The sequence below is a fragment of the Perna viridis genome, chromosome 10 (assembly GCF_037379345.1).
Source record: "Perna viridis isolate PV_CMFRI_1.1 ecotype Kerala chromosome 10, ASM3737934v1, whole genome shotgun sequence".
NCBI classification, from domain to species: domain Eukaryota; kingdom Metazoa; phylum Mollusca; class Bivalvia; order Mytilida; family Mytilidae; genus Perna; species Perna viridis.
In genome coordinates, this window is record NC_142454.1 from 18,001,214 (window position 1) to 18,022,182 (window position 20,969).

Here is a 20,969-nt window from a genome sequence, read left to right on the forward strand (position 1 = left end):
TGTACGCTTGTTTTTTTTTTCAATGATTTTATACATGTTCATGTTGTACATGCATTATATATGGTATGCATCAATAAAAATGTTTTCACAGTTGAAATAATGTTTTTTTCCCAATTACGGTAGAGAAACCCTCATTATGAACATTATTTAGTTTTTTTAGTTGATGTAAAATCATACCCCTATTACATGTATTACAGACCATACTAGACTTGTAATACTTTGAGAAAAGCTCCCTTATTAGTGGAAATGCGAAATGAAACATTCAATTATGACGAAGAATTTTTGAAAACTTCATTAATTCCATTTATTAGTTTTCAGAGGAGTAGCGAATGAACCGACACACAGAATGATCAATATACATGTACATGTATACTCGTGCTTTTCAAAGGGAGATAATAAAACAGACCTACACTGTTCTTAATACTGCCTGTTGTGGATGAATTATTTACATTCTAAATTTCCATTTTTAAAGCTGGTTTCGCAAGTTTGGATAAATACAAAAATAGCATTTTTTTAAAACTTTACATTTGATTTTAATTTTCTTTCAAATCACTCAAACAAATTCACAGTTAACATATTTTCAGTTACATAATATACAGTGTAGTATGCTAGTTCACAAATCTCACTCGGTTCTTCATTTATCTTTGTTTTCATAGACAATTCCACTATGTTTGTTTTGAACTTTATTGGAAATCTCCATCATATTTAAAGGGCAATAAGCTAAAAGACTCTTCACTCTCTGCACAAAAATCCAATCATTTGGGCTAAATGTATGTCTCCCACAGTCATTGATAATTTGAAATAAATAATTTCACATCATTTGCTTACCACCAGAGGTTTCTCTTTCCTCAAATACATGTTCATGTATATCACATACTGTTTTACATCTTTGTCGGATAAGGGCCCATCCAGTTATGTTTTTGTTTTCTGTGAATTGTAATTACTCTCATTAGATTGATTGTCCAATACATTTGACTGGTTATAGGTTATTGAGTCTGCACACGGTACTTGCTAACAACTATATATGTACATTGCAACATCTGTAGTGCTAGTTGCTCCATGACGAAAATGGTTTTCGGCCATCACTGTGTTTTTCAAGAGGAAACTACTTTCTGAATGACTTTTTACAGCTAGGGTCTTAGCAACTAAACTTCCATTTTCAGTAATACATTTCTCTTGAGATGTACATTTCATACATGTAGCTGCATTTCACATGGTTCTTTTAAACCTGAAATGTAGAGACCAAATAATAATAATCTATGCAAAAAATTTCACTTGTAAGCAACCATACTGGAAAAAAACAACATATCGCTCTTTAAATGAATACTGCTATTTAGTTTATAATATAGAAAATTCTGTTTTAATACTGGTACTGATAACCGGTCTTGACAAATGTCAAGGGTTTTCAGTACAATATGGACCATTGGTCTGTGTTTTGTACACTTAACTGTATCACATTGATACACACGTTTACTATTAATACGCCTACATTAAGTGAACATTCAGTAAAATAAAACTTCTACTACATTGTATGATGTGTTAAATAAGGAGGCTACTTCTTATTCAAATGTCTTCTTAATTTATCGACAGATTATAAATTATTCAAGAGATTTTAATGTGGTTAACGTAAAGCTATTGTTAACACTGATATTCATTTATATATGCATGCATGAGAGGGGTGTAGCATAATGTTCAATTTGCTGTATACTTGCATTTGTCCACGAGTTCATGATGACGACCATAAAACTTTTAAAGTGATGACTTCAGTCTTGTAGCAACATAACATTGTTCCAGAAGCCTATTTGTTAGAGTTTTAGTGCGATACAAAAAGTCTGCAAGCTCTGGCATAACGCATGAGTTGTGATATGAACACTCCATATGTAGGAGCCGAATGGATGTTGCCATAGATGAAAGGAAAGTTGACAATTCTGAATGAAAAGTCATCACGTTTATCGTAAAGTTTGGTCAATAGTTTTCCTTTACCATCGATTTCTAAGTATAGGTCAAGATATGAGGCTGACTTCACAGTGTCTGTAGTATCCTGAAAAGCTAGCTATCAATTTCAATATGCCTTGAAAACGCAGACCCCCATTTCAGACAGAGCCTTGCTCTCTAAGTACTACCATTCTTATGTGGTAATGGGGGTCTGTGATTTGATACTATGATTTGTAGCCCACCATGGCATGACCATGTAGAATATAATTTGGTACATTGTACATTGACTTTTTTATATTTAGTAATTTGAACGGTCACAACTAGTAAATACAAAAAAATAATAAATGAGCAACCTCAATGTCTACATGTTTGCGGCTAGGGACTGATACAATTTCAACTTACAAAGTTTTACCAAATTGTGTTATTTGTGAAGAAAAATAAATTAAAGCTGATGTAAAGCTGTAAAAGGCACACATTTTTTAAATCAATGATATAGCCAGAAACCTTGACAACTGTAAACAAACGGACTGTCTGATTATGGATTTTAGTAAAGCTTTTGACAAAGTGTGCCACAGTTTATTGACCCACAAATTACATCATTATGGGATTAGAGGTAACAGATGGATACAAAGCTTTCTTAATAATCGAAATTAGGCAGTAGTCGTAGAAGGAGAAACATCCCAATACATGCAGGTGGAATCTGGTGTTCCTCAGGGATCGGTTTTGGGACCCAGCTTGTTCTTATACTACATCAACGACATGCCGGAAAACATCATATCAAAGACCAGATTGTTTGCAGACGACACTATTGTATATCTTACAATAACATCTGATATCGATAGGAAAAGTCTACAAGATGACCTAAATAAATTGGCAGAATGGGAACAAAGATGAGCTTCCATCCCGAGAAATGCAATGTTCTGTCAATCTCAAGAAAGAAACAGCCTATTCAGAACAGCTATTTCCTCCATGGTCATGAACTGGAGCACGTAACAACTGCGAAATATCTAGGTGTTTCTATAACATCAGATATGAAGTGGAACCAGCACATATCAAACATCTGCAAGAAAGAAAACAACACCTTGAGCATCTTGAGACGAAATCTTAACATCAGAAATGCCAACATTAAGGAGAAAGCTTACCAGTCTTTAGTTAGACCAACCATGGAATACGCATGCACAACCTGGGACCCATACTTGAAAGAGGACAAACACCGGATTGAAATGGTCCAGCGTAGAGCGGCCAGATATGTATTGAACAGATACCACAACCCTTCTTCAATTACCAACATGCTAGAAGATCTAAAATGGCCAACACTAGAAGAACGTAGGGGGAGAGCTAGACCCGTACTAATGTACAAACTGGCAAATGGTCTGGTGAAAATCGACGCGACCAACAGATTGAGCAGTCCAGCAAGACTCAGTCGAAATATGGGCCTACATTCCTACCAATTACCATCATACAACACAGTACTGAGGAAAGAGTCATTCTATCCAAGAACAATCCGGGACTGGAATGCTCTGCCCATTGACATTGCCTCTGCCAAGAGTTTTGAATCTTTCAAGGCTCATTTACTTGATTAAATTAATCAAGTTGTTTTTACTTGCGCACTTAATTGTACAGCACACTTAGTAAAATAGGCCATTGCGCACTAAAAGTGACAGTGACAGTATCATCAGTAATTGATGGCGGTCGCGAACTGGTAGAAGTAGAAGTACTAAAAATACCAAAGAATCGAGACGGTTTTGCTATGACTTTGATTACAATTTAGGCGAAAGAAATGAATATATTACTGGAATATAGTCAGTTCATAGCTTCGTCATAGTTTTAAAGGTGTGAATTTTTCAAAATTGTCTCCTATTGGAAATAAATAGTTATGTTCTACCTTATAGTGTAATGGGGGCTGCCATTTTGCAATGAACTAGTTTACCTCACAATTGAAGAGTTATTTCCTGAAAGGGTAACGTTAACATTGCAACGTCATTTGCATATAGAATATGTTTTCGTTTACATGCCATAACTTGCCTCTTTTGTCTTTAACCTTTCCAGACCTTTTAATAAAAAAAATTCGGGGTCGTTGTAGCAAGTGCATCGTTCGACGTCATAAGAGTATCAAGATTAAGAAAACTTGGAAGACGTCATTTCGAGAAAAATGTTCAAATTTATTTAGATTTATTAGAAAACACGAAACGGTATGGTTCCAAATTACAGACATATATTGATATCTTACACATATACAGAATATAATATACAGTTACTTTAAATTGTACAAACACTGAGTTATAAATGGAACCAAGATTCTAGCGGAAATCAAAAGAATGTTACCCAGGGACAAAGACCAGACATGGAAATCATGCATACACAACAAAGAGCATAAAATAATCAAAATAATACGTAAAAAGCCATAAGAGAGTAAATGAGCAACTCGGACTGCATTAAAATCTTGGAGCATGGCCCAGGCACACCAGATACCCCCTCCTTTATAGCTTACATCCTTTTAAGGTAAGCGACGTTGCGAGATGTTTATATTTACTAACCGATCGTAAACCTAGTAAGAGTTTCTTGTTGACTTGTATTCTGGCATGCGTATTTACCAACGTAATATTTACCTTCGGACGACTAACATTCTCGTCTTTAGCTTTGCCCCTCGATATTTTTACAAGGTATTGAGTGTAACAGATTTTAATCTGTAAAATGTGCACAAAGGAACATTTAAACCATGAAATAAATCTAAAAATAGAGGTGTGACTCAAACTTTTAAAGAATTAGAGCCCAAAAGGGGGAAACGAAAATGTATTTATAATTGAGTACTTTGACTTTTGATTTTTATGTTTCTTACAATAATTCTTTAGAAAAATATAATCGCTTACACATATTTTAATGGTTATAAAAATTATGACAAGAACTTACTGGTAACCTATAGATGAGCATTAAAAGACTTCAAATATTTCATAAATCTATAGGAACAGAAATAGACATTTCTAACTTATAACAGGTTATGGATTCATTAGAAGTTATCATAATTTTGAATTGTATTGTACAAGACTCATTCGAAGATCAACTTGCATATTGATGACAAATCAAGTTGGTGAATGGGTGTTTGTACATATTTATTGCATTATTGGTTACAGACAACGGCCCTAGAATATCAATATGAACATGTCATAGAGGACACCCTGCATGATATTGGCCTAACTTGCCTTTGGTTTACATTCAGAATGGTTGTTTTGCTGCAAGCTCCTTATGACATAACAAGTAGTGTACTGTGTATTACCATAACCTGGAAGCCCGGGTAATATTTTCATTCCACAAGTTTCTCTCAAATATAACCCCGGGTCACGGTGACATCTAATGTCTTTTGATTGACTGAGCGAATATACCGTTATTTTATTTACTATTATACGTTCCAATATTCAAATTTAAAACACGTTAAAACATCTTTTTCCAATTTACTTATATCATCTTTTGATATAAATGCACAATTATAAAATTAATTAAGATAATCTCATCTTTGTTTTTATTTTACTTCATAAGCGGCAATTTACTCATATATTGAGCATATCCGTCGCTGGTGACCAGAGTCTGTATTTTAGCGATCCTAGGATTGCTCATAATATTGACCAGGGAACCAGATCATTAATCACCATTGTATATCAAAGAACTTATTGAGTTAATCTAGATAGGGTATTTGGTAGCCCATGTGTCCTGCTAGTGGTAGATCAAAGCACAATTGTAATGACTGATTTTTAGGCTTTGCAAATTGGATCTGCTCAAATATGATATAAAACCTTTCCTACTATATGGAGCTGAAACTAAGACATCCATTTGTATCTTACCGCAAGACTGTTTAGTTTTAAGGTAAGGGTGTAATGCAAGTTCCAACCGGTGATGATTTTCAAACTGTTCTCTACAAATATCTACTTTGGGAAGATTATCAACCCAATTACATATTAAGGTTTCAGAGACCTTGCAAACAGCTATATGTATGAACTTGTGTCAAGACATGAAAAAAAAACTGATACTTTCTTTCCTTCACTTTAAATCTGACTACGAGCTCCACCCATTGTTGAGTTCAAGGCATTTGTATCTAGTACAAAATTCAAAATGAATGCTTCAATCTTATATGACTTGAATGTTTCAAATGTTGAATGCTGTTCCTCAGGTGACTGTAATGTTTCCAAAGCAGACTGTTGTTCCTCATTCCAAACAGATTTCTTCAGGTTTCACTGACTGAAGTCTGACTGGAATTAATTCGGTTTCTTCTTTATCATATGTTTCTGTGGTTTTTGTGACTATCAAGCTTCTAGAACAAATGGAATCTTCAAATATCAGACATATTTATTAAAAACCAGAAGTTTGTACCTTCACCGAATAAAAAATGTATTTCCAGGTGTCACAATGGCAGCATCGTACCAAACATGCGGGATGTGTCCTATAAAGTATGAATCAAGTTCTGCCACTATCTGGTGTCAGGAATGTTAGGAGGGCCTATGTGATGAATGTAAAAACTAAACGAATTGGTGAAAGTCTCAAGAAATCATTCAATCATTCCTATAATTGATTACCTGAATGATTGTCCAAAAATATTGAAAAAATATCAAAGTTTTGCAAGGAACATCAGAAAGAATTTACATTTTGTTGTTGAGAGCCTTCATGGCAAGCCGTAGATGAAAACTTAGATGACGTCATTCCAAACATCAAGTCTTCTCATTTATTTGACGATCTCGAATTATCTCTTCAAGAAACGAAAAAGAACTTAAACATTATTCGAAAAGATCGGGAAAGTAACTTGTCCGCGCTAGATAATGAACAAAGCTCATGATAGAAAAAGTCCAACTAACTAGGGAGTGAATTGATAAACATTTGATAAACATTTCGACAATTTGAAAGAATCTTTATTGAAGGAATTGAACAGTTCTTTATACATCAAACGGACCTTAATAAGCAAGTTTATTGTCTCATTAGACAAACGTTCTAAGAAAAACGTTCAGAAAGATTTAGATTTATTACCGAACATTAAAAAGTATGGTTCCAATCTACAGACATATATTGGTATCTTATAAGTCGATGGTAAAGGAAAATTATTGACCAAACTTTACGACAAACGTGATGACTTTTCATTCAGAATCGTCAACTTTCCTTTCATCTACGGCAACATCCTTTCAACACATGCGTCTGGAGTGTTCATATAACAACTAATATGTTATGTCAGAGCTTGCCGAAACTACGAAGCCTTTTTGTATCGCGCTAGAACTCTAACAAATAGGCTTCTTTAACAGGGTTATGCTGCTACAAGATTGAAGTCATCACTACAACAGTTTTGTGGTCGTCATCATGAACCCGTGGATCGTTACAATGTATCCATCTGCTCCATGAAAACTGGTTTGTTCAACAAGTCATAGTTTTCTACCCCGAACTTGACTTTTTATGAGCAATTCGGCGGGTGTTCCTGGAAAAACAGAGGAAGCTTACCCTACTGGTGCACCTGGTCCATGCTCCAGTTTTTAGTGGCGTCTGAGTTGCTCTTTTGCTTTTGTTACTTTGTATGTATGATTTTAGTTACTTTATGTTCTGTGTTGTTTATGTCTGTTTTCTATGTCTGGTCTTTGTCCTTGCATTACATTCTTTTGATTACCGCTATAACCTTGGGTACCTTACAGATACAAGAAAGAGCATCGTTTCCCTAACAACCATTGAGGAAAAACTCAATAGTAAAGCTTGTAAAGTTCATTCAATTTCCTGTTCTATTGACAAATCACTGAAAAATCTCCCAAAACAAAGGAAACAATTCGGTACTTTAAAAACTATAAGTTCTCCTTCGCAGGTTCGTATTTATGAAAATAAAGAAAAACAAGCTTAAATAACGATTGAAACACCACTAACTAAACGTATCGATGGTATAAAACTTGAGGGTGAAGAAATGTTTAATGACCTCGGTAGTAACATCTACAGTTGTTGTATACTTTCTGATGGTAGAACTGCACTCACTAATTTGTTAACAGATTCAACCCGTGTGAGATACATTGACGATTCAAAAGATTCACTAAGTTGCCATAGGAATCCAGTCGATATACAGGCCATTAACGATGACGCTACCGCCGTGTCAAATGATTCAGGGGGAATTGAGATAATCAACAAAAATCAACCAAAAATATATATATATAATACTTACAAATGTAACAAGTATACATGGATTAACATATATCAAAGACCAATTTATTTTCTGTCAAGAGAACAAAGGAGTTCGAATGGTAAATCTTCTTAGCAAAACTATTACGTACAGAGTAAATGTCAAACTACCGGGGTTAAGCTACGTCACCTCATCTGATGACAGGATATATGTAACAAATAACAAAGTTAATACTTACACGTGTTATGACATGAAAGATAAAATGGTCTGGTAATTCAAGAATAAAAGAGTACTAAGAAAACAGTATGGAATAACCATCGACAATGACGGATATAGTTATGTATAGATCGGGTATGTCTCTTTTCTGGAAACACCGGTCGAGTTGCCCATAAAATGTCGCAATATGTAGATAAAGAAAAAGACAACTCGGTGAACAAATCAGTTTTTATGGTGCATAAGATACATCCATGCATTTATATGACGAACATAAAACATTTGTTATTAAAATTGTAATTTTGTAGCAACACAACTCAGTTCCAGATGACTGGGTCTAGTACTGCACAAAAAGTCAACGTAGGTTTAGCACGCCCTGGTCTAATGAATGCATTGTAATATGAAGACTATACGTAGGTGCTGAATGAAAGTTGCAATGGATAAAAGGAGGAAAGTTGATGATACGAATCGAGAAGTTATCGCTTTTTTGTATCGTTAAGTCATGAGTTTTTCCTTTTCATCGTCTTCTAGAGTAGTTTAAGATATGACAATGACTTTTTAGTGTCTGTAATATCTTTATGTATATTTTATTCGTAATGATGCGATTCATAATATCCCTGAAACTAGGAGTGTTTAAAGACAAAACGTCATCTATATAGATCGAGATCAAATGCTATAGCTGAACGATGTTTCTTATTTTTCGATAAGATCACCTTTAAAGTCAGCCCCAGAAGTACCACTTTTACGTGTATTAAAATGGGGTTAAAACGTATTTTGTTAAAAACCTCAATATCTTTCAAAACCTTACAGTATTACATTTTTCAGTGCTTAATACATTGTACATAGACAAATCAACAACATAACCATAAAATTAAGATGATTAATTGTATTTTTTAAGTTTTGAACTATAGCGTACAATATATTATAAACAGCTTAGATCTAAAAAATCATGTAGGACTCCCAAAACGTGCCTCATCTTTGAATTTTAAAAGTCTCGAGAACTCAATATTTTGATAACACGAATTTCATGTGAACATTTCATGTGAATTTCAGGTGAAGGCTCCATTCACCCGAATTTCACGTGAACTCTGTCACTTAGTTTATTTGCTCAATTCAGGTGAAAATCATGTGAAATAATTCTGCCTAGGTATATCAAGATTGGCTTGGTTTTCAGCACTTCTTGAATTTTATTGGTTTTATTAAGATCTTCTTAAGTATTAATTTCCAATCCGTGGTAAGATGTTATTCCTTGAAACACTTTTACATCATACCTAAACTGGCAATATTGATTAGAGTGACTGGTATTATTATATCTATAAAGATTAAAATTCGAACATTAAATTTGTTCAAAAATAAACTTTGAAGACGTACTAGAATTTTTTTTTCAGAATAACATGTGTAATAATACACGAAGCTGTAGAGATATAAATCTGTCATACACTCAAATTAAAAAAATGGCCACGTTTTTACTCTAAAACCAACAATTGTACACCTGTGTCATGTGATTTACACCTGTATATTGATCATTGAAGACATGAGAGCACATTTATATTGATTTTCCAAAACCATTTGTAAGTAAATATTGACAAATTATTTATGTAAGTAATATATTATTAGTTATTTTAATATGTTCGAATCAGTGAAAGACAGAAATAATATAAGAGTAGATCTATCTACTTTTGTTTTCACGTATTTTCCATAAATGCTTTGACTAAACCGCGTTTATATACTAAAGTGGTTTAAAGGTGGTGTTGAAAAAATCAAATCCGTCCAGGTTGCATAGCTTGAAAACAAAAAACAACACCAAAGATTATATCTACCAACATATAATTTATTTATGGTAAAAATAATACCATAGTAGAACAATAGAACTACATTGAATACTATGGAACGCCCCTCCTGCATTATGTGCTGAGGATTTTATTATATGCTTATACATTGTCATTAAATGATTATACATTAACACCACATGCTTATACTTAGACATTATATGCATGGACTTTGAAATTATAAATGTACGCATATACTATGACATTATATTCTTATACCTGTCAGTATATGCATATATTTCTTCACTATGGTATTTCTTCAATATCAAGAGGTTGTTAGAATTATGGGAAGTAAAAATAATTGACTTACTTAGGTTTGAATCATGCAATACCTGCATTTGAAAAGGACAAAATAACGCCTGCTATTGTTTGTCTCCTTTCAAGACATGGCCTAGAATTATTAGTAGTCCAAAACGAAACTTCGGAATGAAGTATGGAAACAGTCTGTTCGTAGATCAAATATATGATATAGACAAATTTACCCTGGAGATTTTGTTGGATTGTATGTTTAAAACATCTGATATTGTAAAGATATTGAGAGTATCCAAGAGAACTATCAATCGGAGGACCTGCAGAAGGGTGATTTTCTATTATAAGCAGCAAAAGCGTCACTAATTAATATGTGATTTTTTGTTGTCTTACATCGAAATTAAGTGCATGATGACTCATTTTTCCGAGGTAGGAATCTAGGAATTAAAAATCGATGGACATATCAACGAAGAAGATCATGTTAATGATAGATGGCCAGTTTTTAAAGCAATGAACATTCTCACAGAAATTTGTAGACACGCCATAAGAAAAAAAACGATATTATTGCAGTAAATAATCATCAATGATTTATTTTAACTTGCCATCAAATTTGAGAAGAGTGTATATGTTCAAGGTTTTTTCATTCTAGAGTTTGGGTTTTTTTTATTATCAAATTTGTTATCTCTGTTTATCAAGGATAACAGAGAGTGCAATATATCTTTTATGGTGACTACGGAATTGGTTGAATGTATTAAACGATGATAGCAAATGTGATTTTCATGTATTCAAAGAGTAATCAAGGGAACCAAGGTTCTAGTGGAAATCAAAAGAAGAAAGCAATCTAGGGACAAATACCTAACATAGAACACAGACATACATAACAGAGAACATTAAGTAACTTAAATAATACATACAAAGCAACAAAAGCAAATAAGCAACTAATACCCTCTGTGATGTCTCATTGTCATGGCAACATTCCCATTCTACTAAACCTATCTATTCCATCAATAATTATGAAACGCTATCGAACTAATCTGTAGTTTTTCCCCCAAGTGGTTTGGTAAATTTACGTAAAGAACGCGTCTCTGTAGACTTCCTTTCCTTCTCTGTTCCAGTGGACTACATTCTATGAATGGAAACTGTCAATTGCCATCTCTGGACATAAACACCTTTTTCTTTCCAATACTTTACCAAACATCTGTACCCACACCGACGGAAACCTTTAATCATATTTGATACTGTGGTGCCTAGATTGTCATCACTTACAGCTTTACAGTATTAGATGTTTAAACCCATTCTCCAACGAGGTCTCAAGGGTCTATGTCATACCTTTGATCCAGACTTCAAATGAGGACTATTGCCTTATCTGATGCATTTCACGTCTTGAAAGCAGTTCAACAACATCCCCTGCGTTTTTTTTTTTTTTTTTTTGTTTTTTTTTTCAAATGCAAGTATAGCATTATTATCACACTAAAGAAATTTATGCACATAATGACAGATTTTAAACATATAATGTTAAAGTTTAAACATATAATGTCGAAGTAAACGCATTTAACATACGGAGCTATACAAAACATGTATCGGAAACATTATTTTAATATTTTGTATGAAAGCAATATAATATGTATTACATCATGTTCCTGTATTTATTGGAATAAAAATTGGTAGCAGTGAAAAAGTGTTTGCCAGTTGCAGTGAGCCAAGACCGATAGACAGAGTTTTGATGTGGCCTATCGGTGACCCTGTGATATAACAAGTGTCCAGAATCCCCCTTGGTTATTTATGATTACGTGCAAGAGTAGGTCAGACATGGGAACCCTCCTGTTAACACAATTCTCTGCAGATAAACCATCCCGATTGTGATTCAGTCGTATTTAATTAATTGCTGAGAAGGTGACACCCCCTACTGATACCAGTTATGAAGGGGATTCCGATCGATTCGATTACAAAAGTTAACACTATGAATATAAAGTACCCTCCACCATACGACAATTGGGTTGACAATTGTGCCAACGGGGACAGTTCCCAGCCTGTTGATTGTCTCCATGAACCACCCTATGAATGCATTTTCTTTCGTTTAGCAAAAGCATATGGATTCACGGCAAAAACAGTTTTCTCCGCGAACTTAACATTCTGGCGGGGAAATCTTGTCCATACAAAAAATTAAATTTCAAGTGTTCCTTGAATGTTGTTGAGTAGTATACCTAGGCAAGTAGGTGAAAATGTACACCGCCGTGTCTGAAACGCACTAATTCTGATGCATTTATTGACGCGTGACGAATATCAAATTGTTATTGTTTTTCCTTAATCATAAATGACTGAACCGTGTAATTGAGCCTCTTTCTTCATGTATCTGTTATATTTGGTGTCAGGGTTCCATGCCAATAGAACCTGGGCAACATCTCGGACCACATTATGTTTAGATCTGGTACCAAAAGTTTTGCTCTTAAAATGAACATTTGCTCTAAGAAAATGAACATTTGATGTCCTCAATTAGTTCTTTAGTAATTGACACTACTAAATTGTTAGCCCCAAGGTGTACTAAAGGGTAGTTTGCTTTTTCCCTGCCACGTAACTTCGTCTCGAAGACATGGACAAATTCAGACCACCTCATGCCAGATTTAGGTATCCAGTGTATCTTTACATTTTTTCTTTCAAGGTTCGGGTTCCCCCGCCAGTTCCCCTGGCTGCTTCTTCAGCCCAGTAAGGAATTGAGGACCCAATTATCCAAACAACAATTTGACCTACAACCAAAATTTGAATTTACTTTATCGTTTATATGGGAATTCTCTTATGTAAGATTCGTATGCACTTGACGTCCATCTTCCCCATTTTTTAAACTTATTGTTGCCAATACCGCGATTACTAGCTTCAGTGGCTGCACCTATTCTAAAGGAATGTGCGCTGCTCTTATTCCACAAAAATCTATTGTATTACGTAGCAGCCTACAGCTGAACTTGCCTTAATGGAGAAACATGGTTCGGTAAAGCTGTATGAATCCGACGAAAAGGCTGCCAAGAAGAATTGGCAGGTGCATTGTCACTTGTTTGTAATTTCTATGCTAAGGAATGCACGTTGGGCTTATTATTCTCTCTCATAGAAGTCGTAATAGAAAGAAATTTAATAAAAAGCCCCGGGATGGCTACTTTTGTCCTTTGGAAGATTTCTCACTTCCAGGCAGCATTGATTTAGCAAACACGTATTAGTCAGCATTCTAAATTAATGGTAAAAACTGGTAATTATATTTATTATAATGCCGATATAAATTCCTAAATCCAATTATTAAGACAAATTGTAATAAACTGGCCCTGCCAAATGAGAAAGTTCGAATTAGGTCTGTGAGTGTAGCCCAAAAACGCCAATCAAACTTTTTAAACTGAACGAAACAGCGAGCACGTGTACCAGCAGCCGCGTTAAATCAAATTATCTAATAGGCGATAATTACTAATAATGTTGAAGTATGTGAAGTATAACTATATAATATCAAAGTATAAGCATATAATGTCAAAGCAAAAGCAATGACTATATAATGTCAAACTATAAGCATATAATGTCAGAGCAAAAGCAATGACTATATAATGTCAAAGTAAAAGCATATAATGTTACAAAATGACTATATAATGTCACAGTATGAGTATATAATGTCAAAGTGCATGTATATAATGTTAAAGTATAAGCATATAATGTCATAAAGTTCCAAAGTTCATGCGTATAATGTCAAAGTATAAGTATATAATGACAAAGTGCATGCATGTAATGCCAATGTTTAAGCATATGATGTCAAAGTAAAAGCATATAATGTTAAAATCCATAGAACATAAGGCAAGAGCGTCGTTCCATAGAATACATTATAATTTGATTAATTATACCAGGTCACATTTGGTATCCACATTTTAATGCATATACCATTTTGCTAATTTGCAAAGTTTGAGTAGCATATATTGTATCGAAAAATACAATTATACTGTTATTGTTATAGGGTGACTGCTGTCCTTTATCTTTTGCTTTACATACACAAATGCCTTTTTTCTGTATCCATTTTTCGCTTTTCTTGGATTTAGGAAGCTATAATTATTAGAAAAGGGTAATAATGTTAATGAAGCTTTTAAAACAACATTCTCGATATAGCAAAAACATATCGTTCAATTTAGTGTCAAGTTTGTTTATTTTAGGCGATGTTTTGCACATGTAGCTGTATACAAAGATATTGAAGTTTTCATTCTAAATATCCACTTTTTCAATAAGGATTTCAAAAATTTGGTTGAGCTGAGTAAAGGGTACTCTGACAAAGTTTAAGGGATTATAGATAACAGGGATCATAATGGAGATGAAAATGATAGTTTTTAAACACGAAGAAGTACAGCATGAAAATGTACTACAATGTATTTAAGTTCTTAGTTTGGGTACATATATACATGTACAAACACATTAATGCAATCAATGAACTGAAATCATTTTTTTTAATTAATTGCTACATATGCGTTTTTTCTTTTACAATTTAACTTTTGGTCAAATGTTAACAACCCACCTGATAAACAATCACGTGTATGATGTTTACTTATAGTTTGTGAGTTGAAATAAAGATTCAAGTATGATTTATAATTCTCTTTAAAGGTATATACAAATTCTGTCATGGCAGCATCTATCCCTACCTGCGATTGGTGTACGTTACGTCACCATTCAATTTCCGCCACATTTTGGTGTAAGGAATGTGAGGAAGGCCTCTGTGATACATGTCTAGAACACCATGGGCTAGCGAAAGTGTCAAGAAATCATTCAATCATTCCCATAGATGATTATCTAATATTGCCCCAAAATATTCTAGCAAAATCAAAATTTTGCGAGGAACACGATAAAGAATTTGCCATTTATTGCAAAGCACATGACAAGCCTTGCTGTAGCAAGTGCGTCTTTCAAAGTCATAAAAAAATGTCAAGATATAGAAAACTAAGAAGATGTCATTCAAAATATCAAGTCGTCTCATTTATCTGACGATCTCGAATCATCCCTTCAAGAAATAAAATATTAAAATTATTCGAAAAGATCGGAAAAGTAACGTGTCCGCGTTAGATGATGAACAGGTGCTCGTGGTAGAAAAAGTCCTACAAAGAAGAGAGAGAATTAACAAACATCTCGACAAAATACAGGAATCTTACATAAAGGAGTTGAACTTTTCCTCTGATATCAAACGGACCTTAATAAGCAAGTTTATTGCCTCATTAGATGAGCAAAAGGAAAACATTCAGAAAGATTTAGATTTATTAGCACACATTAAACGGCATGGTTCCAATCTACAGACATATATTGGTATCTTACAGATACAAGAACGAGTATTGTCAGGAACAGCGTCCCTTGAAGAAAAACTCAAAAGCGAAGCTTGTTTAAATCATCAGATTTCCAGTTCCACTGACAATTCAATAGAATGTTCAAAGAACAAACAAAGCAATTTGGTACCATAAAAATGATAGTTTCCCTTCTACAATTTGCGTTCATAGAAAGAGAGAAAATGAAGCCCAAATCATGATCCCAACATCACTACCTAAGCAGATCGATGACATAAAACTTGAGTGTGAAGTTGAGTTTTATAACATCGGTCGTAAAATCTACGGTTGTTGTGTACTAACTGATGGTAGAGCTGCATTCACTAACTTACGCTCTAAATCAATCCGTGTGCGAGACATGTATGGTTCAGAAAAGTTCCTTAACTGTCGTGAGTGTTCGATGGATATTGCCGTCATTGACGACGACACTATCGCTGTGTCAAATGAATCAAGAGGAGGAATCGACATAATAAACATTAAAGCAGAATATTTTAATACGATACTGCCATATTTAACCCGTATAAGTGGATTGAAATATATCAAGGGTCACATTATTTTTTGTCATCCTCTAGGAATTCAAATGGTCAATCTCCGCAGCCAAACCATTACAAATATCGTTGACATAAAACTACTTGGAAATAGCTACGTCACATCACATGATGACAAGATATATGTCACAAATGATCTAGTGAATACCGTCACATCCTATGATATGAAAGGTAAAATGTTATGGGAATTCAAAGACAAAAGTAAACTAATAGACCCAAAAGGCATCACCATTGACAATGACGGATATATTTATGTAGTAGGAAGTGGTACAAAGAATGTCGTCGTGATTTCTTCTGATGGTCAGCGATGTAAAGAGATTCTAAAGGCATCACGTGGAGATTTAACGACGGAATCATTTAAAGTGTGGAGCTTGTATCATGACAAAATTAACAAAAAACTTTTAGTTGGAAGCTATAACTGCATCGCATTACTATTCAATGTAAAATGAATGCAATATATTATAAATTGCAAACAAAAAGAAGAACCGTTATTGAAATGACTTTGATCAAACCTAATAATTAGTTTAGTGGTCATTTTTTTCAAATAGAGGAGATTTCCTTCCATGAGTAACCGTATGTTGTCAGATTTGTGAGGTTGTCTATGCAGAATGCTCTGTCCAACTTAAATGGAACAAAAAGCCAAGTAGAAAATATCTCGATACTAAGAAGCAGACTAGTCAAAGATTAAAACTGACATAAGGGCAATAAAACCTAAATGAAAAATACCTACGAAAAATCCACATCCAATGATCCCAAATCTTAAAATCAATAGAAGAAAACAGTTACAAGCAAGAAAAATCACCTTGCGTTGATAACTACTTAATACTGAAAATAAACACTACCAAACGTCTTTATAGAAAAAAATAGCGCAGTCCAGAGCACATGAAAATATATAAAAACAGTTAAAATTACTTCTGAGCTGGACATGAGAAAAGCATACTGGAGTTACATAGAAAATATTATACATGGTTTACCAGTTCAGGAAATCTATGATAACAACAGAAAAAAGGCAACCTAAAATATGTTTACCTACATAAATGGGTAATCACGGAAACCAAAATTCTAGTGGCAATCAAAAGAATGAAATCCAGAAACAAACCCCTAACATGGAAAACAGACACTTACAACAAAACCATAAAATAACAAAAATAATACATACAAAGTAACAAAAGTAGAAGAGCAACTCGGACTCCACTAAAATCTTGGAGCATGTACCATTTGCACCGGTAGGGTAAGTGTAAGTGTCCTAGAAACACCCGCTGAGTTGCTCATAAAAATGCAGGGTAGACGAAAGAGGAAAGGAAAACAATGACACGTTGAACAAATCAATTATCCTGATGCAGATGGATAAACCGTAACGAGCCACAAGTTCATGACAACCATAAAACTTTTGTAGTGATGACTTCAATCTTATAGCAACCTATTGCGAAAGTATGAAAAATAATAACACAGGAATAGCCGTTTTACAAAAAGATGGTATGTTAACTGATAACCCCAAAAAAGGCAAACATCCTCCATTAGTTATACAATGAACACAGAGAATGGAAACCCAATATATATTGTTTACATCCTGCATCAACATGTTTTACAAATAGAGACGTCGACAAAATACAACATGGTACAGCGTCGTCAAACTCTCCAACCGTTTTTGGTCAGAAAGAAACGCGGTTTTATTCCAGTAACATACGTACAGTTCAACCAGGTCATTAAAGATTCAACCGCTCGTTCCGGTCATGTCTTGGCTTTGTTCTAGACTCATAGTTTCCGTCGACGAGGGGCGACTCACAGTTTTCAGTCGAACGTTTCGTCCGAGTTAATAAAATTACATGGTGACTGGGCAAGTGACGCCTATTTGATGTACCTGGAATGGTCATTATCAGATAAACTTGAGGTGGTAGAGCGCATTATTAACTCCTTATACACATGTACATGTATATCTGTTATACTTACATTTGGTGCAATGCAGCTGACAAAGATTTGCTGGCCAAATATAATTTCTAATCTTACTGACTATATTTCAGATGAGTGCAAAGCTACTCTTATCTCAGATTCAATAGGAAAGTATGTTGGTCAAATTGATGGCCTCACGATTAAAAGTTACAGAGCACACTATTAAAAGGGACATTCTGCATATAGGTACCTTTGATTTTATTAGTTTTCATATTGGTACAAATAAACATTAATTCGAAATCTGTAAAGCAAATTCTACAAGCCTCCAAATTTCTCTATCGAGCCTGTTCATGTAAATCATCACAAGTCATCGTGATTTTTCTTCCATTTGACCCCAACTTGTACAATTTAGTAATACAAAAGAAAAATGTAAGGAAAATTAATGTCAAATTAGAGCAATTTTGTCTCCGTAACGATTTAATGTTTGTCTCATCGTATAAAAGGTTTTTGCATGAAGGGTGTCATATTTCAAGTTTATACGCGCGAAGGGACAGGGGTTTCATTTGAGGTTTTAGGAAACTAGGCAATTGCGCCAGTCCATTATTAATACTTAAGCGCATTTAAAATATTATGTTTTATGCATTTTTCTTAGATATGTATATATTTCTTGGTTTTCTCTTTTGATGAAGTGTTTGTTTTTATATACTTGTAGTTCCATGTTTGAGGGAGTACTGTATCTCTTGAAATTGGAAGTAGTCAATTCCTTGAAGCACTTTATTTTTTACAACGGAGAAGTTTATTCTTTGGGAGAACGTTTATGATTCAGTATTTTATACGTAGGGATAATACGGCGGCAATGTGCGCCTGGGTATAAAAATATACCTCGGAGGAGAGCCGCTTAACCTTTAAGTCTTTCTCTTTGCAAGGAAGTAGAATATTCCTTAGAGATTTAAAGTTAACCATGTAAGGGAGAAGTTTAATCCTTGGTGTGATATCGCTGTCTAGCTTCATTGCAATTGTATTGTCATTCAGTTGTTCGGCGGATATTTCAAATTTTAGGTTGCCCGCCGATTTATTTTGTTTGCTGTATACTGGAATGTATATATATTTTGTCATATATGTGTCTTGTTTATACTGATATACATGTGATATATTTCTTATTTTCACGTGAGCCAAAATTTAATAAAATCTTGCACGTTTTGAGTAAATTATTCAGCCTAGCCGAATAGTCAAGACTGTCAGTCTAGACCACATAAATGACCTTCTCTTTCGGGTTTTCTAAATATGCACTCAAGCGTAACGTCTATAAGAAGCAGTTTTCAACATAGCGGACACCTGGTTGTGCAATGTGATGACTAATGGTCTATTAGTGATTGTCTGTCATATATGAACTAGTTTGACCTTTCGATGACAGACTGCCTAAGACTAAGTGACCGAAAGATGGAGGGCGACCAGGAGTGACCGGTAGGGGTTGGAGACCCGGATGTGGACCATGGGTAAGGGAATGAACTTAGATAAGGGGACCCATGACCCATAAAGGGAACATGGGGACGTTTTGATGTTGGAAAGGGAGAGTCTAAAAGGTTGGGACGGAAACGACACGCAAATGAATTCTCATTAAGAGTCTGAATTAGCGTCATCCAATGGTGTTGTGTTCTATACATAGGTAAGTATAAAACAGGGGAGAGGAACCATGAATTATATTTTTTTTTGTATATTTAGTTTTGTTTTATTATTTCTACATTTTCATGGACTTTCTTTTTAATTATTTTTGTGAATTATTTGTAAACTCATTGTCTTTGTGTAATTATGATAACTTAATTGATTGTGTAATTCACTTAGGATGTTCTCAAGCTAGCAGATGTCCTTCTATAGAGTTTTTTTTAATGTATTGATTGGCTTTATTTATGAATAAATTTAAGGTGAAACTCGGGTGTATGGTTTTTATCATATTTGTGTAGTTAAATAATTTTGGTGTGATTTAATTATTTGTGTGTGAGATTTTCTATTTGTGACGTTCAATTGATTGTTTAATTCACTATAAATAGATGTATCACGGATTAGACAGATGTTTAAAACTTTTTTTAAAAATTTCACTGGTGATTTGAATAGCCCATGTATTGATTTTAACCGCTTTGTATTTTGAATACATTACAGTTGTAAGGACGTGTTGTGCATTGTTTAACTATGGTACATTGATTTTTATCATTGTTTTAATTATTTTTGTTTAATTGTGTTTAATATTTTTTTTCTAAAGATTTTTGAATGTTTACTCCTATAGTTTTCTCCATGTTTTCAAGTTACTTACACTCAAACTTCGACCCGTCTTATTAGGCTCTGAAAGTAAATATGATTGTTATGCTGTCGCTAACGGTTTTGATACGTGTTATCAGTTTTGTAAGGAGGTCTTTCTTTATTCCACAACTCGATTTTTCTTCTTCTATATTTTATTTAAAATTCATATTCATTGTTCCATTCGTCGGGTAGTAGTCTATTTTTTTTCAAATCCGGGTCCTACTTCATGGTCTGCCACTTAATTTGCACTTCATTTTGCTCCTCGGTAACATTACTTCTGGTCTTTGGACTAAGTTTTCATTGTATATACCATATAGCTCGTGCTTTTTTATGAAACATCCTCTCATTATATAAGGTCCTGGTACCGATATGTTTCATCTAGTTGAATTTTTGTAACTGTCTTGCTTATCAAAGTCGTTGATTCTTATACAAGGATGCACGGTGTATAGTTCTGATTTCCACTATTTGATATTCTGACGTTGTTCCACTTTTTTACGTTCTAAATACATCTGAACAATCTTTGTTCTGAAATCCTATCTATTTTGTTCCATTTATAGAC

General features: G+C 34.1%; 1 protein-coding gene and 2 long non-coding RNA genes across 3 annotated transcripts; 2 read left to right on the plus strand and 1 right to left on the minus strand.

Moving 5' to 3' along the window:
• Nucleotides 1-7: 7 nt before the first annotated feature.
• On the minus strand, nt 8-4,583 carry LOC148604798 (uncharacterized). Its single transcript, XR_015915988.1, has 2 exons — nt 4,473-4,583; nt 8-1,228 (listed from the first exon to the last, which is right to left on the minus strand). It is a non-coding gene; the product is annotated as an uncharacterized LOC148604798 (long non-coding RNA).
• Nucleotides 4,584-7,246: 2,663 nt separating this feature from the next.
• Nucleotides 7,247-20,232, plus strand: LOC148604799 (uncharacterized). Its single transcript, XR_015915987.1, has 3 exons — nt 7,247-9,849; nt 18,247-18,361; nt 18,828-20,232. It is a non-coding gene; the product is annotated as an uncharacterized LOC148604799 (long non-coding RNA).
• LOC148604800 (uncharacterized) lies at nt 15,739-18,097 on the plus strand. The gene has a single exon (XM_088549284.1). It carries the CDS (start codon nt 15,877-15,879, stop codon nt 16,672-16,674), a length of 798 nt encoding a protein of 265 aa, XP_088405410.1. The 5' UTR covers nt 15,739-15,876; the 3' UTR covers nt 16,675-18,097.
• Nucleotides 20,233-20,969: the final 737 nt, after the last annotated feature.